Raw genomic sequence first — 15,581 nt, forward strand, 5'->3', positions numbered from 1 at the left:
GTAGAACTTTCGTTTTTTGTTATTTGGTAGCATTGCAACATCCAGCAAAATATCAAAACATTGATATATGTTTAAATCTTTTGACATTTTAATTTTTGTTTTTAAATTTCCAAATAAAATGTCGCGTAACTTAATCTTCTCAAAATTAAAACTTATCAAGGAACTATGAATATGACCCAGTGAGTTTAAAGAGTCAAGAGTATATTACAGTGAACTGTGACTGTAAATGCATTAAAAGAACAATACTTCTGTTGATTTATCATTTTGTAAATGTTATCTGCTTTTTGCTGTCATATTTTTAAAAAGCTATGTTTTGGTTTGATGACGTATTCTCAAAGCATTTTACAATTTTTTTTATAACTCAAAAATACAAGAAAAATAATTAAATTAATTAAAACTAAATATATAAAAATCGACACTTGATTTTCTTTCAAAAGGAACTTAAGCGAAAAAATTGCCTCTGTTATTTATATTATAATTTAAAAACATAAAGCATATACGTATACCTACTTCATAACTGTTGCTTAAAACTTCACAGAGGATACTTTTCAATGTGCAACACAGTCATTTCAAAGAGTATGGTGAAGAAGGTGTGGGAATTGTACTAAAACAAACAGAAAGTGCCACTTTTGGCTTATGGCTATTACCTTTGTTAATTCGTTTACCATTTTTTTGTTTGGCTTAAACAAGCATGCCACACAAATTGGCCATTCACTTGTGAGACCGCATTAAGTGCTTATATCTACATAATATTGCAATTTGCATCACCAACCGCTTTCGCTTCTGATGCTTGCTGTTTATGTGTATGTTTTGCAGCGTAATGCAAACAATTTGCATGCAAGTTAACTTTGTTGCAAGAAATCCTTTCTGTTAGCAATGTGTATATGAACCACTTGAATGCCAGGCGTAAATGGTTGCAATTTCCAAAGTGAGCGGATCTGGGTAGCCTTTTTTCGAAGCTTCAGCCCCATTTGGGTATGGTTCGCAATATGGCAAGGGGAGATGCTATAGATCCTTGAAAGCCGTTTTTGCATTCAAAGAACGTGTCTAACTTTTCGTTCTCCCTATACCATAAAAGGGTTGTTTCATACTAAGAGGTTATATCTGTTGCACGTATGGGTATATACACATTCAAGTCGACTCTATACATATAATATTAAGTATCTCCCTGACATCCCGGCTTTTTTAGCACCATCACCGTGGTGCGGCTTTTGAGAGATTTTATTTATCTTAGTTACAACTGGTGGCGGCCAACTTAGCAAAGACCCGTACGAAACCCTGTTGTGGTTGTGAGTGCTTCAAGAATTATATTTACTCCATTTGAATATTTTTCTAATATATTAAAATTTTGGTCTTTGCGGGACAACAAAAACTTGTTATGGTTGTATTTTGGGAGTTCCTTTCATATATATTTGCATCACTATCAACCCAAAAAAATTCGAATATTCTAAATGTTAAATGTTTCTTCCTGCATTACTTTTTTTGTCTTTCAGAACGGATACAGCGGATTCCTGGAGATTTGCAAATGTTGATGTTATACCTGCCACAGGAATTATGGCTTTTGGTAAGATATATGAATATTCATTTGGAAGAATCCCCAATAAGGGTATTTTAAAATTATTTTCTGAGTACTATAAGTTTTTATTCATGAATATTAATTTGTAATATATCAGGTGTTTTTTTTTTGCCACGTTCTGTGAAATATAAACGCTTGTATTCACACTTTTCAACAATTGACAAACCATTTATTTCTATACATATAAGCTTGGCCGAGAACTTATTAAGTTAAATTTTTGTTATTTGATTTCTATATACCGTGTCTGGAAAAAGACCATTATTTAGGTACTTTCATACAAATTTATAAATCGTTTTTATTATTAACGATAAAGTTATTATAATTATTTTAAAAAAAATTCCAATGATAACAATTTAAAAAAGTAATTTTCGAAGACCGCAATTTACCCTCTTTCACACACTCTCTACTTAATGTTCTTAACTCGATCCCACAACTTATTTAAATTCGTTGGAGAACTATCGTATAGGATGCCAAGCGCCTTTTGAGTGTTGGCCATAATTTTTCGATTTGATTTAAGCCCGGTCTTTGTGCAGGCCTCTTCATTTGTTCAAAAATTTGTCTTCAAGCCAATTTCCGACAACCTGTGAAGTGTGTGTATTGGATCACCGCCTTGTTGAAATATTACATTTTCCAGATGGATAAGGGCATTTGGATACAAATGTTATTTAAAATACGGAGTTATTGTTTTTTTCTTCATTATACCTTTAAGCCTGACCAGATGAACGAACGTTAAACCAGGTAAAATAACCCCACACCATTAAGCTTCCGCCACCGTGCTTCATATTTTCTTTGATATAGTGCTTCAAGAGCAAGAGTCTGACTTTTAGTCTATGGCAAAAATATTCCTTTCCATCCGACTAAAATCGATTAATGTTTGTATCTAACTACTCGCTTCCAATCCTCTACGGTTCAATTTGTGTGCTCTCTGCAGAAACTTAAACGGCCTTAATTCTTTGTCGGAGAGTGCTACCTATACCATATATTTTGTAGAAATCTTCTTGCTGTCCTTAAACAAAAGTTCTTGTTTATTCACTTCCCATTGGAAGTTATTGTAATGGGATTTTTAGAAAGATGTCTGTGCGTGCGTGTGTTCTTACTTTCGTACGTCCGTACGCCCATAGCCTAAGAACTAGAAGATATATCGACTTCAAGTAAATTTTGTTATACAGATAAAAAGGCAGAAAGATGCAGAAAGGACTTTTAAGAAAATTGCGTGGGCGGTTTTTTTAACATAGCAGTTTAAAAAAATGTGACAATTTTGGTTAACCCTAAATATCTTACGAACCAAAAATGCTAGAGTCTTAAATTAAATTGTATATAATATTATATATATATGTATGTAATTAACGTGATACTAAATAAGTATTTTTTTATTTTAAATCCCATTAATATTTTTTTTATAAATTAAAAAACCTGAAAAAAATTGTTATCTCAATTTTTTGCAACGAAAAATAACGTTTTTAACACCTGTTAAAATTTTGAGAAAAATCAAATTGACAGTTTTTTTTACAAAAAATAAAAACCTAACAAAAAAGCAATATTTAACTTGGTACAAATTTTTTCTTTCGTCTTAAACAGCTTTTCAAAAATCAAAAATATTGTCTTCAAACTTTTTTTATTTCTAAGAAAATATTGTTTTCGATATTCAGTAATTATTTTATAAAAGCCAACAGTCCGTTTTTTCATATAAAAATAAAATCTACAAAAAATAGGACACAATTTTGGTAAAAATTGATGTTCGGTTCTTGGTATCTCTTAAATTAATTATGTTCATTCGATTCGTATTTGTTTATATAAGAAATAAAAAAAGTTAAGAAATGCTACTAAAATTGGTAAACATTTTTCTCGACTAAAAATCTATTTAACAAAACTAGATTTTAAAACTCACCTATTTCTTTATATGAAAAATTTGGTTGGTAATAATTCAACTGACAACTTTTTTAACCCAACAAGAAAACATACAAACTTTTAAGCAAGACAAATCGACAGACGGGATGGGAAGTTATCAGTGTGGGTTGCATCCAAGTCTCTTTTTTTTTTTTTCGTTTTCAACATGTATTCATTTTTGCTCGCCAATGTACACACATATGTATGTTTATACAGATTAGCAATTTACATCATTATAATTAAATAAAGGACAAGCGACGTGGGCCCTTAGCAAATCTACTAAGAATACCTTTTATGATTTTCTCTTTCCGTAACCATTATTCGTTGTACACTCAGCATACATAATCCTGTAAATCAAAACATTCAAATAGATATTTACAAACTATGATTTAATTAATTATACCATTTAAACGATCTTCAACTATTGGTTGGTTGGTTTTAGTCACGCTTTGACTATCCTAAATTTTCTAAAAATTCTTTTAACGGAGCTAGTGGTGCACGGTTAAGAAAGGGTAATATGAAGAAAAGGTTTATTCTAGTCTCACCATGGAAACTAAACTCTCTACAAATAAACATCAGTCTGGCTTACCACAAAAAAGCTAACACGTCCGATGCTATACACAAAATGCAACATGAAGAACTTATCGCAAACATAAGAGCGGACAGAATCTTTTACAGCGACGGTTCGCAAAAAAAAAATTATTTGTGCTCCTATGGTGTTGTAGAGTTCCAACACAATGCCCAATTCTCCACTCTTCATCAGGCTCAACTTCCAGAATATACTAAATTCTGAACGTTTCTTAATCCTCACCGACAATCTTGGTATGCTCAAGGGGCTAAGCAACGTTAATACCAAATGTCCATCTCTCAGAACTTTAAGAAACTGCTTGTACTAAACGGTGATTTTTAAGAGCTTGAGAACTTTTTTTTTTAAAAAAAACTCATAAAATTTGCAAAATCTCATCGATTCTTTATTTGAAACGTTAGATTGGTCCATGACATTTACTTTTTGAAGATAATTTCATTTAAATGTTGACCGCGGATGCGTCTTAGTTGGTCCATTCGGAAAGTCCAATTTTGGGTAACTTTTTCGAGCATTTCGGCCGGAATAGCCCGAATTTCTTCGGAAATGTTGTCTTCCAAAGCTGGAATAGTTGCTGGCTTATTTGTGTAGACTTTAGACTTGACGTAGCCCCACAAAAAATTGTCTAAAGGCGTCAAATCGCATGATCTTGGTGGCCAACTTACCGGTCCATTCCTTGAGATGAATTGTTCTCCGAAGTTTTCCCTCAAAATGGCCATAGAATCGCGAGCTGTGTGGCATGTAGCCATCTTGTTGAAACCACATGTCAACCAAGTTCAGTTCTTCCATTTTTGGCAACAAAAAGTTTGTTAGCATTGAACGATAGCGATCGCCATTCACCGTAACGTTGCGTCCAACAGCATCTTTGAAAAAATACGGTCCAATGATTCCACCAGCGTACAAACCACACCAAACAGTGTGGTGCATGGGCAGTTCTTGAACGGCTTCTGGTTGCTCTTCACTCCAAATGCGGCAATTTTGCTTATTTACGTAGCCATTCAACCAGAAATGAGCCTCATCGCTGAACAAAATTTCTCGATAAAAAAAGCGGATTTTCTGCCAACTTTTCTAGGGCCCATTCACTGAAAATTCGACGTTGTGGCAGATCGTTCGGCTTCAGTTCTTGCACGAGCTGTATTTTATACGGTTTTACACCAAGATCTTTGCGTAAAATCTTCCATGTGGTCGAATAACACAAACCCAATTGCTGCGAACGGCGACGAATCGACATTTCACGGTCTTCAGCAACACTCTCAGAAACAGACGCAATATTCTCTTCTGTACGCACTGTACGCATTCGTGTGGTTGGTTTAATGTCCAATAAAGTAAACTGAGTGCGAAACTTGGTCACAATCGCATTAACTGTTTGCTCACTTGTTCGATTATGTAGACCATAAATCGGACGTAAAGCGCGAAACACATTTCGAACCGAACACTGATTTTGGTAATAAAATTCAATGATTTGCAAGCGTTGCTCGTCTATTCATGATGAAATGTCAAAGCATACTGAGCATCTTTCTCTTTGACACCATGTCTGAAATCCCGCGTGATCTGTCAAATACTAATGCATGAAAATCCTAACCTCAAAAAAATCACCCTTTACAACACAAACATCACTTTAGCTTGGATACCCGGACACTACGGAATAGAAGGTAATGATGCCGCTGACCTTGCAGCAAAACACGCTATTTGCTACCCTCAGATATTTGAGTATCCTAAACTACACCAGCTTTTGAAAACAACTTTAACACATTTTCAAAAGCTAGAACTTTCATGGCGAATCGCTCAAACCATTCTTCAAAAACATCAACCCTGCAACACACGTGTTCAATATAACCAGTCCTTTAGCAGAGAAGGATGTATAAAAGCATTAAGAGTTAGAATAGGAAAAACACTGTTTACAAGAAAACACTTCTATACTCGAAAGTTCCAGAGGAATGATCAAATTGTGAAACACCTCTTACAATCTGGCACATTTTTGTAGAGTGTCTGTTTCTTGAGAAACACATACTGAAACAGACGACGTAGTTGAGACTCTGGCAAAAATCTTAGATACATCAAATGTCAAAACTATCTGTCGAATTAAAGGTGCCATATCTGCTCACCAGAAGATAAAATTTAATTAGTTTAGTTGCTATAATTGTTATCTTGAAAAATAACGTACAAATGTAAATAATTTTGTTCTTAAGCCTTAGTAAGTTAAATACGGCATCGCATGGCATGGTTACCCTGATGCCTTAAATAAGTCATTTATAAATTTAATTCTTAAGTTAATAAAAATAAATATTCAGGGTAAAACTCGACACATAATTTTGTAATTGTGTGTATCTCACAATCGCTGTGCTATGATGAATTTTGCTTTAGTTTTGAAAAATAACTAGTTAAGGAATAATAATAGTTTCTTTTCAATTATAATCGATTTTGAGAAAACCACTGCCCATCTTTATCTAAGTAATCATTATTTTTTTTTTAATCGATCAATAATTTCATGGGAGGCAACTCCCCCAACGTGAACCTGAACCTGCCCCACCCTTGTGTATGTATGTACATTCAGACATGAACGTCTGAAGTCTTAACAAAGTAATTACATTTTCAGACAACACAACGACTAAAAATTTGCTTTTTTGAAGTCAAAATTATGTACATAAGCTTTCAAAGGAAATCATATGTTAATTAAATCAAGAAAATTCTTTAAAAGGGGGTAATACTTATCATCATCAGTATTAGTGATCTCTAATCTATATCCTTAAACAAGGATACTGAAGCGTCAGAAAAAAAAACTAAATCGAAAATACTACTATTTGAGTTTTTAAGAAAGCTTGTTTGATGTATGTCAGTAAAAAGAATTTTATAGGGAAATGGTAATTCCAATTTAAAAAAAGAAAAGGAATCGTTAAGACAGGATTTATTTTACGATGGAAACTACGAACTCATAACTAAAAAGTTCATTGTCATCAAAAACTTGAACTGCGCCAATTTTCTGTCAAAGCGAATATGTTGTTGGTCAAAATTGATATTTTAATTGACAAAAGAATTTGTATGTAGACAAATTTCGTTGAACTTCAGCTAAAAATTATATTCCATCGAATTATTTCTAATTATACCCAATTATGTTCATACATTAATTAATATATGCTTTTTCTTTGAAAATAAATAACAGAAATATTAGTATATCTGTGTATTAGTTATGGATACCGTTGAGAGTCATAAGTACTGAAAACCAAACATAATTTCTTAGGGTTAGAAATTTATATTAAGCAATAGCAACATTTAAAAAAAAAGACAATAAAACAATTTAATATGCAGCTACAGTCCCCTAATGCCATAAAAACTGAAATCCAATCTACAGACATAACATTTATATATATCCCCCTTGGGGTTGTGCCTTATGTGTTGTCCTTTCATATACCTACTTATCTATAGGCTCTTATAAATATTGAATACAAATATTAAGGTCCTGCTTCCTTTTTTGCATGAAGTAGATAACCCTTAAATCAGGAGGAATATACAAATGTTACTGTCGAACACATATTTGCAGTCAAGCAATAGACCGAGAGTTGAATATATTTGCAATCGATGAATTTATGAACTTGTAAATAGCGAACGGTTTTAATGTTTTGAGATTTGATTTAAAAAAATCTTTATTAAGATTAACTTAAAATCCTTACTAGTATAGATCATTTTCTTTGCGGGCACCGTTTCACTCATGGTCGCTTTTAGACTCATTTCGTTTATAGTCGATGGTAGCCCAACTGGTCATGGTCCTCTTATGTGCCTGGGTAGAGTGGGATCATCTTTTGCAATGTCAGTGTGATAATGGTAATATGTCAATTGAAATGATGCTTGCATTTAGTTTTGGTTTCTTTTTTGAATAATTGCGTTTATTACATGCTTACAGCATAAATATTTCTATTAATATTTTTCCTGCTAAAAGCTCTCATCTTATTTAAACTTTATTAGATTATTATTCACTGAGCCAACCTATGAATTTTTATTTGAACGGTATTTAATCCACAAAATAAATACTGGCTAAAAACGCCGATAGATGTATAAAATATGTTTTATATTATCATTGAATAAATATTCAATGATATTAACCTTTGATTTTAAATATAAATTACACAGTTTTCAATCATGCTCCATCGCAATTTTTGAAGATCTTGGTTAGTTCATTACAAAAAAAAACAAAATTACTGGATTCTCTTAACTTATATTTCAGATTAGCTATATGGATTATCTATATGGTATAGGGAAAATATTTTGTTGACCTACTATATAACATAATGTAAGTAGATTTATTAGAGCATCAACATTCAACAAATACAAGGGAAGGATTTTTTAAAGTAATAAAGTATTGAAATAAATTAGTTTTTTAAATATAATTTCATAAACCTTAATAGATTTTTTAGGATAATATGATGTTAGGATTGTGTCACATATAAGTCTTAAAAGAGGTAAAGGAAGGACTTTAGTACTGTAGAAGACATTAGTTAAGTTTTGAGCTCTGCACCATTGCCTTCAATTTTTAACTTCCCATAGGAAGTTATTGTAATGGGTCCGATTTGTCAAATTGAAAATTTTGACATTTCTCGACGTTTCAAGGTCCCTAGAGTCGAAATAAAAGATTTTTAGAAAGATGTCTGTGCGTGCGCGTCAAGAACCAGAAGAGATATCGACTTCAAATAAATTTTGTTATACAAATAATAATACACAAAGATGCAGAAAGGGCTCTCAAGAAAATTGCGTGGGTGGTTTTTTTACCATAGCAGTTTGAAAAAAAGGTGAAAATTTTGGTTAACCTTAAATATCTTACGAACCAAAAACGCTAGAGACTTGAATTAAATTTTATATAATATATTGTAACGTGATACCAAACAGGTATATTTTTTGAAAAAAATCAATATAACGGTTTTTTTTATAAATCAATAAAACTGAAAAAAAAAATTTGTCACCTCCAAAATTTTACGACTGAAATATGATTTCATCTCTAAAACAATTTTGTGCAACGAAAAATTATGGTTATGACATCTGATAAAATTTTTAGAAAAATCTAATTGACAGTTTTTTTTACAAAAAATAAAAAACTAAAAAAAATGTATAAAAGTTGGTAAAAATTGATTTTCGACTCAAATATCTTTTCAAAACTTTGAGATATTGGCTTTAATTTACTTTTATCTTTCAAAACATCTTGTTGTCAAACATTCAGTTAAAGTTTGAAAAAAATCTATTTGACAGTTTTTGTTCAAAAAATTAAAAACCGAAAAAAAAAATAACAAAAGTTCGTAAAAAATGATTTTCGACTCAAATATCTTTTAAAAACTTTGAGATAATAGGTTCTAACTAATTTTTTCTTATAAGAAATATTGTTTTCAACATTAGGACAAATTTTGAGAAAAATCGAATTGACAGTTTTTTTACAAAAAATACAAACCTGAAAAAAAATGTATAAAAGTTGGTAAAAATTTATTTTCGCCTCAAATATCTCTTCGAAAATTTTAAATATTGGCTTTAAACTTTAAACTTTATCTTATAAGAAATATTGTTTTCAACATTTGGTAAAATTTTTAAAAAATTCGAATTGACAGTTTTTTTTACAAAAAATAAAACTTAAAAAAAAAAACAATACTAAAACTTGGTAAAAATTTACTTTCGGCTCAAATAGCTTTTCAAAAATTAAAAATATTGGCTTCAAACTTATTTTATTTCAGGGAGAATATTGTTTTCAATATTCAGTAATTTTTATATAAAAATCCAACAGTCCGTTTTTTTCATAAAAAATAAAATCTACAAAAAACAGTGCGCAAATTTGGTAAAAATACATACAGACAAATTTTTAAGCAAGACAAATCGACAGACGGGATGGGAAGTTATCAGTGTGGGTCGCATCCCAGCCTCTTTTTTTAAATTATAATCATTCAGTCTCGAAACTATAATATTAAGTCTTAAAATGTTGACTGTTACAAATAAATACACCAAGATTTTTCTTAAAGTTAGCCGTTCTGTGTTAAAAATTAGAATATAAACCCAAAGACAACAAATTAATAAAGCTTCTTATAAGAAAACTTTCAGGAGGCTCAACTAACATTTTGAGCCCGATTCAGGTTTGATTTACAAAACACCTTAGATGAATTTATATTAGATATAATTTCCGAATATGACCGAAGAAATATCTTTGACTATAAATAACTATAGATATGTACTTATATGCATTCCTACATACATATATATTTATGAATTTTTGTGCATCACGTTTCCTCTACAGACTTAGTATTGAGTTTCAATTTCATCACTTGTGGCCAATTTTGTATTCATATGCGTCATTACCCTTTACTAATCCGTATATCTTTAAATTATATCTTTTACCCGACTATGTACGTGAAATATATGAAAAGTTAAAGAAATTTTTGTAAAAGTACATATGTATATGAACATACATATTTATGTCAAATGAGTTTTGAATTTGTTCCACCCACAAACCGCTCTCTCTGATATGACTCAACATTTACACTTACGCAACATGAATTGCTAAAATTTTGTATCATCGGTCCTTTCACTGCATATTTAAAGAGGCTATTAATTGAAAATGTACATTCCAATCATATCCATGACATCTAACTTCTCTTTTAGATTGAATTTGAAAATGAACGTCGCAACATATTTGTAAATTTTTTTTTAACCTTATCCATGCAGCATAGTATGTGTTGTTAATGGGCAAGCGTATGATTTTAGGATTGTATGAAGAACATTTTAATGTTTGAAAACCCAAATGTACAAGGGGGAAAAAGGATCATTACGGATCCCATAAGAATAATTGTTGATAAGAACTGTAAAAATGCGTAAAGAATATTTAGGGATCTAGGATTTGTAAGACTTTTTGCACTTCCCATATAAGGTTATTGTAATCGGTCCGAATTTTCGAGTTAAACATTTTGACATTTCTATACGTTTCAAGGTCTCTAGAATATAAATAAAAGAGTTTTTTAATACATACCAGTACATCGTTCAAAAAAGCGGTAATATTCCCTATTCACAAAAAGGAGACATTAATAATGTCGATAATTATAGGGGCATTTCGTTTGGGAACTTCATTTTAAAATTGTTTTGTGTTGTACTTGCTAAAGGCTTGAGACATGGGTTGAAACCAATAATATGCTGACCCAATTCCAAACTGGTTTCAGAAAAAAAAATTTCCACCGTCGACTATATATTTGTTCTGACTTCCATCATTAGAGCATTCAAAGCACGTAATAAGAAAGTTTATGCATTTTTCCTTGACTTTAAGCCTGCTTTTGACCTTACAAATCGGTATGCACTTTTCTACAAACTTTCCCAGCTAGGTATATCTATGCAGTTCATCCGAATTGTAAAGGAAATGTATTTCGAATCAAAAGCAGCTGTCTAGGATAATAGGATGCCTTTTAAGTGCTCTACTATTTGCAATTTTTACCAATGATTTATGAGCTAAGAAACGGGGACTGGTGGATTTCAATATGGAAAAATCTGGGAAACGCTTGTGGAGAAACAATATCGCTGAATCTATCAAATTTGAATCATGAGGTAAATAAGTTTTCTACAAAATCATACAAAGCTATGAAAATTTGGAACGCGATGCTCTTATGGAGGAAGCTCAAAAATCAAAAAGCAGGATGCTTTACGCACAACTGACCCTGAATCTTATAGAATCAAATCAAATCAAATGGGGTGGCGCAACAGTCCGTTGTGAACCAGGGCCTAGTGACTTACAACTCTCAACCATTCCTGTGTGCGAGTACTGTTGTCAGGAATGGAAGGGACCTACAATTTAAGGCCGAATCCGAACGGCTAGTTTGAGAAAGCACTTTTTCATGACAAGAATTACTCTTAAAGGATTTGTCAATTCCTCGCAAGAGGCAGTACCCGCGAAAATAATTTTTTTAAATTGAGGTGGCACAGGCAGGGATTGAACCCAAGACCTCTTGCATGACAGTCCAACGCACTTTTTTTTTTTTTTTTTTTTTCAAATTCATTTTTATTTAATTCATTCTTAAACCTATCTTAAAGCTAGACAAAAATTCATAAAACTAGCCTAATTATCCATAACTTACAACTAACTTAATGGTCCCATACGGACACTCTAAGTTAAACTATAACACTTAAAACTAATGCCTTTCGGCCCTAAAATCTATTTTACTTCATTTAAATTTTATTTCATTTATTTTTGTATTTATTAGAAAATTTGAACAAAAAACTAATATCAATATCCTTTTTTTTATTTATTTTTACTTACAAACTACTTAAAGTTAGGTCCTTAAATAAAACTTAAAACTAACTTAAACTACCTATTCTACCTATAAACTACTTAAAACTAGAACAACCACAGCAGCAAATCTAACGTTTTTTGTTTTTATATTTTACTGTCTTTTTTTTTTTTTTTTTTTTTTTTTTTTTTATTCCATGTTATTTTTTTTTTCTTTGATTTTTTTTGTTTTTTTTTTTAATTTTTTTTTGTTTGTTTTTTTTTTTATTTTTTAATTTTTTTTTGTATTTTTTTTGTGCCACCATGCCTATTCTACTTAAAACTAAACCCTAAAACTATAAAACAAGTATGTAAGCCGGCCAAGGCTTAAACCCCATCCCGACCTACCCATTATCAAGTGCCGATTGAAGCCACCAAAACTGGTTCTCCTGCTTCACCCTATCAGTTCGGTCCCGTTCGGACACAGCCCTACTGAACCGAAGGAGCTCCGCTCCGCCTTGTGCCACGACGTCCCGACTGTACGGGAGTCGCCTATCCACGGTTCTTCGTCTGACGTGGTAGATTAACGGAACTGCCAATCTATCCTATATCAGACCGCATTTGTCTAAAAAGAGGAATGCCTCTGGTGGAATGAACCCGCTCAAGCGTGCACTCTCAAAATACTCGTCGTTCGGATAAAACGCCCCGAAAATTAAATTGTTGGTCGAAGACATAGCTCTTGCAATGTGACCTCGAACGAGTTTTATCACGAAATTGTCAATTCTGTTGATTCGAGCCCCGTTGTATAGGACCTCGTTGGAATAGTAATGCACATAAGAAGATTCGGCTGTTCGATATAAGCCGGTACAGCGTCGTAAACACTGCCGCTCGAACACCCGAAACTTCTCCATCTGGGAAGGGGCAACGTTGAACCACACAGGACAACCATACACGATCATTGGCCGTATGAGGGCCATGTAGCAAATTACCTTCACTCTGGGGTCAAGCCGACTGCTAAAAAACAGCCGTTTCGTCAGAGCGAAGGCTCCTCTGGCCCTGGTCAGAGCAGCATTTATATGTCTGTCGAAATATAAATACTGATCTAACCAGATACCGAGGTACTTCACTACACTTTTGCTCGCCAATGGCTGCCCGTGAAGATCAACGATGACCATCTTGCGCCAATTCTTACACGTATCCCTCGTGGCCATAGCCAACGGAGTCCGGAACAGAATTGTCTCCGACTTCTGGACATTTATTATCAGTTTCCAGTCGTCGCAATATCGCTGAATCTTGTCGAAATCACGCTGCAAGAGAATTCTAATAACCTCAACCTTTCGGGCCGTTCTGTACGCAATTAGATCGCCGGCGTACGCAATTGCCTTTGTAAGACTACCTATCAGATCGCTGGTGTAAATGCTGAAGAGAATCGGCGAATTCACCGCTCCCTGTTGAAGACCATTTTTAATTGAGAATGTTGTGGTAGAAGTTACATTGCCACTTTTGACAACAAACTTTCTACCGTTAAGCATATCATAAAGTATATACAACAATGGCTTGCTTATGCCAATCCTGCTCAGTTTTAGGTAAAGACCCTCAAACCATACGGTGTCAAAGGCCTTTTCCAAATCAACCAGGACAGCACCTGTGCATTGTTGTTTTGATTTATTCCATTGGATATCAGAAACGAGTTTAGACGCAGCATGAATTGTGTCATGACCCGCCTTGAACCCGAACTGTTTATCCGGAATTATTTTGTTGTCCGCAGCCCACTTAGTCAGAGCCCTATTAATGATCTTTTCGAAAACTTTGCTGATGCTCGGAAGAAGACTTATCGACCGAAGATTTGACGGGTTGGAGTTGTCCTTTCCCTTTTTCGGGAGAGGATGAACCACAGCGGTCTTCCAATGCACTGGATAATATGCATTATTCAGTGCATTGTTGAAGAGTGTGGTGTAAATGTCTATTGCTTCCGTCGGTAAATGTCTTAGCACAACGTTGGATATACCATCGATACCTGCTGACTTTTTGTTTTTTATTGAGTTGAAGATGAGCTGAAGCTCAACCTTCGTCACTAACAAGGGACTTGGTCCCGTTTGTTCGGCGATTATGGCATTTGCCAAGGAATCGTCATTGAACCGCATGAAACCGCGGTTCTCAGATCGCCAATGTGTGATATCATTACGGAGGTAAAAGTGATTAAGTAGGGCTCTGTTTTCCAGGTCGTGGTTGGGGCGAATGCTAACATTCACCTTGTACACTTGCTGGAAGGCAGCTCCCACCGCCTCCACTTTTTCCTTCGGATCTTCAATTATGTAAAAGTCATCGTCAAAGATGGCTTCCTCTGGATCTATTTGCGCAGTCATGAGTACGTCTCTGTTCTCTTCAGTTCTTTGGAGTTTAAGACACGGAAGGTCATTATCGTTTTTCTTCCTGAATATCTTGTTGATTTTGGGGAACATACTAGGGTCACTCGAATTAACTGACCGGATCTTGCGGTCCCAGTACTTGTTAATTGATAACCTGTAGTTCTCCTTAATCAACAGATTGACATTTTTTATTGACGATTTCAGTGTCCTAACCTCCAAGTCGAGTGGGTCTGTAAGTCGTCTGTACAAGTTTTTGAGTCTTGTCAGTAAGCCACTCTTGTGCCTATGTAGTGCGTCAATAGTCGCGTTTCTGTAAGCGTCCATTTGGTCCCGTTCTTTGTACTTTGGAATTGTCCTTTCCATTGTTCGTTTTATTGTTTCGTCCATCTGTTGTAAATGTTGGTCAATTTCTGTATTTGTCAGGTTTCTGTTGTTTGGTGGGGCTATGTCACTCGAACGAAGTTCTCTCGCTAGGGCATTGGTGAAACGAGGCCACCGCATCTTACTGTAATTGTAAGAGTGCGTTGCAACGTATTCCTCCAACTCCACGCGTTCGTTCGGAATCTGCATTACAGCAGCCAGTCCGCAGTGATCACTGTCGTACTCGACTGTCTGTAAGCAGTTTCGCGGGTGATTACCCACTTTGTCTGTAACTGTCAGTCTGGTGTCGTACAGCAAAAGGTCCAGAAAGGAGCCGCTTCTTGGATACGATGGCCTTTCAGTAGCCAGCAGGTCGACGCCATATTCAACGCTGTAAAGATTCATCAAATTAAAAAGATGATTACCTCTGGGATTACTATGTTGATTTCCCCAATCTTCATGTTTTGCGTTCAAGTCACCGGCCAAGATGAAATAGTTTTCTTCCAAGCTCAGTTTAAGTTCCCTAAAAACAATCTCGAGTTCTGATGCGAAGTAAGTGACCTGCGGAGCTCCAGTCGCATAAGCCGCAAT

General features: G+C 34.0%; 1 protein-coding gene across 2 annotated transcripts in view; it reads left to right on the forward strand.

Annotated features, from left to right (window-relative positions):
* LOC129949632 (putative sodium-coupled neutral amino acid transporter 11) overlaps positions 1-15,581 on the forward strand; it is a 123,807-nt gene that overhangs the window by 89,921 nt on the left and 18,305 nt on the right. For both annotated transcript variants that reach the window (XM_056061203.1, XM_056061204.1), the window contains exon 7: positions 1,494-1,564. In XM_056061203.1, coding sequence (XP_055917178.1) covers positions 1,494-1,564 — 71 coding nt within the window. The remainder of the gene's footprint in view (positions 1-1,493; positions 1,565-15,581) is intronic.

Source organism: Eupeodes corollae, chromosome 3, assembly GCF_945859685.1.
Source record: "Eupeodes corollae chromosome 3, idEupCoro1.1, whole genome shotgun sequence".
Taxonomy (NCBI): Eukaryota; Metazoa; Arthropoda; class Insecta; order Diptera; family Syrphidae; genus Eupeodes; species Eupeodes corollae.